This window comes from Hippocampus comes, unplaced genomic scaffold (assembly GCF_001891065.2).
Source record: "Hippocampus comes isolate QL1 unplaced genomic scaffold, H_comes_QL1_v1.1 scaffold30, whole genome shotgun sequence".
NCBI lineage: Eukaryota > Metazoa > Chordata > Actinopteri > Syngnathiformes > Syngnathidae > Hippocampus > Hippocampus comes.
Window position 1 is genome coordinate 392,682 of NW_017805705.1, and position 3,203 is coordinate 395,884.

A 3,203-nucleotide genomic window follows, 5' to 3' on the forward strand; every position below is an offset into this window, starting at 1 on the left:
GGGTGGGGGTGGGGGGGGGGTAAATAACAACAATGGTCTTGTATTTATTTCTGAAGTGGGCATTTTGAGATGAAGCGATGAGGCAAAAAGAATGAGAAATGCACGAATGCAGATGATCACCGCGCACCCTTCCTGGGCAGCTCTTGATGCACCTGACACCCCTTTAGCCCCTCCCACAGGCGGAGCTTATCCAACACCTTGCGAACATTTTCGCAGCCGATGTGAAATAAGAACTTCGGCACATATCACAAAAGTTCAAAATGTACCCAAATTTCCATCCATCCATCCGTGATTTGAACCGCTTCTCCTCTACGAGGATTCGCGGGCGTGCTTCGTAAATTTGACGCTCGGTAGAAGGTAAGGTAGGTCAGAGAAAACAACCACACAATATGATGAATTAGTACATCTTTCAAAAAGTCGATGGCAACTGGGGATTATCGTCTTGTGTGGTGTATCTAATATTAGGCGTGTATAGAGCTGGAGTACCACCACATGACGGGAAGCAATTAATCATGTGACCCAGAGCGCCACGAGTGGCAGATGGATTCCTGGAGGGAAATGCAAGTCCACCGTTGGCTTAATGCTGTCTAATTCGCACTCGGAGAAAGACATTAAGTGAAGTGAAATGTGTCCAGGCGTTTTTTTTTTTTTTTGGAATAAAGGATGAAATAAATAAAGTAGTGTATTACACCTCCAGGGGGCTGTTCACGTGCGACTCCCGCTATGATAGAACTGTGTGGAAAAATAAAGGCGGGAGATGGTTTCTGCAGATCTCCACAATGAAGACTTAAGCGAGTGCTTACATCAAGTTTTTTTTTTTTTTTTTTATTTGCAGTGTTGGGCAAGTTACTTCCAATGTGTGATATATTCCGAATTCATTATTGTGATGCAGTAGGATGTGTGAACGATGAACTGCAGTACGAATAACATTGATGAGCGTTGGTGATTTCAGGTTCCATTTTGAGCGCTCGCTCACCTTCTGTTTCAGCTGCAAAACGGTGGCCTTGATCTGCTGGAAGTCGTCGCACGTGGCCGAGCAGGTCCCCGTGTTCATCACATTGTCAGATTTCTCCACGATATGATGCAGCGCTGTTAGCGAGACCATTGCCATCATTTCTATTTGGTTTATTTTAGAATGTTCAGAGGACACGTTTTACAAATGAGAGAACAGATCAACCGGTTTATGACACATACTTCCATGGGTCATATATTTGCTCAATAAAAACAACATGGCTACAAAAAAAAAAAAACAACTTTCATTTCCCCTATTGAACGATATCATCGAAACACACGCCGCTGCGTTGGTGACGAACGTTCCGACACAAACGAGTATGGTTCACGTTTAATTGACAAGGACAGAAGCAGGCGGTCGCACAGTGCCGTGCGGCCGACGTTTGGACGTGTGACATCACACCTCGCGAGCCGGCCGCCCGTCATGGGGCGGCCCCTTAAAAAAATTATATAGCAGGACTGCCTAACATGAACACTGACACTTCACAATTATCCCCCGCTAGATTTCCCAAATTTTTAAATTCCCAAGGAATTACCGTATACCAGAAATTTTCCACACTTTTTGCAACTGCTAAAAAGACAATGCGACGGAAACTATTTTTCCCATGACATGATACGCAAATGCTAACCTGCACATTGGCAGTGGCGACTTCCTGCTTGCTGAAGCGGTAGACGATGACGTGCGCCGACACGCCGGCCACACACAGCATCCTGCTCTCGGGGCACCAGCACAGCGTCTGGATGGCGAAGGGGTCCTCGTCCACGATGTCCGCGTTCGCCTTCTCTTCCTTGCCGCGGGCCCTCTCGAACACCTTGGCTGTCTTCAGCTTATACAGCACTTGGAGCATCACTGTGGTGGGAAGAGGTTGCCATGGTAACAATCACAAAATACAACGGGCGTATGCACTCGAGGGAGGCGTTTTATTTGTCATAAATGAATGGCCGCTGTAGGGAGACTTTCATTCGTTTTAAGTTCACGGTTGTTAATTTTAACGATTGCTTGATGTAAGACTTCCGGAATGACTGAGCGAGGTGCTTATTCGTCTTAAGTTGATGATTGCTTGAGGGAGGCGTTCAAAGGTGCCTAATGAAGGCAGACGCCTTAACCTGATGATTATTTGAGAGAGGCGTTTAAGTTGACGATTGCTTGAGGGAAGCATTTATTTGTCTGAAGTTGATGGTTGCTTAGGAGAGGTGTTTGTTGATTTGTGGATTGCTTGAGGGAGCTTCTTTTATTTTGCCTTATTTTGATATTTGGTTTATGCGGGGCATTTAACTCATTCAGTACCAGCCAATTCTAGACCAAGTCTGAAAAGACGTTTAAAAACGTCTTTGGGAGTGAATGAGTTAAAATATAATCTAAAACCCTGTGATGGACGGGCTATACTTGAACACTAAAAACCAACAAGAGGAATTGAATAACATGACCAAAAAAAAAAAAACAAAAAAAAAAAAACACAACAACAATACAGGAAGCCCCCATCCATCCATCCATTTTCTATCGCTTATCCGGGGTCGCGTCGCAGGGGCAACAGCTTTAGCAGGGAAGCCCAGACTGCCCTCTCCCCAGCCACGTGTTCCAGTTCCAGCACCAGTCGCAATCAAACATTTAACTTTGTGGCACAATAAATGATGTTGCTTAAGAATAAACATATGTTCACGTCCCGTCACGCGATCGGCCAAAGACGAAATCATACGCTTTTGCCAATTGGAAAGACTCACCCAGGCAGTAGGGCTTCTGGCGGTTCCGGTGTCTCTCGCGGTGGTAACGGTAGCCGGGGTAACAGGTGCACACCACGCGGCCAAAGTGATCACTACACTGCTGCTCGCAGGGAGCGCCGGCGCACACGTCGTAGTCTTGAAAATACAAAGGGGGAAACTTTGCAATGACACGACATTCATCCGCAGGCAACAAAAGGAAAAAAGGAATCGTGCATAAGATTGGTGGCTGCCATAGTGTGGAATGAATGGAATTCGATAAAATGACATGAAATTGTAAATCTCGTGTAGCCCAGCTATATCCGGTACTCCTTTCCGCCTCCCTGGTTTTTCCATTGCACAATACCGTAGAGTCGTGTGCCTTCAGCGTAGTGCCACGTTGGGCCGCAACATGCTGGAAATCTCTGAGTGCTACTGGAGGAGTTGCAGCACATCATTAAGAGGAAGAACAAGAGACACACGAGGTCTATGTG

At 46.1% G+C, this 3,203-nt stretch overlaps 1 protein-coding gene across 1 annotated transcript in view; it reads right to left on the reverse strand.

Moving 5' to 3' along the window:
- ccbe1 (collagen and calcium binding EGF domains 1) overlaps positions 1–3,203 on the reverse strand; it is a 31,346-nt gene that overhangs the window by 9,601 nt on the left and 18,542 nt on the right. Inside the window, exon 4 of the mRNA XM_019882943.1 lies at positions 2,734–2,868. Within this exon, the coding sequence (XP_019738502.1) occupies positions 2,734–2,868 (135 nt within the window). The remainder of the gene's footprint in view (positions 1–2,733; positions 2,869–3,203) is intronic.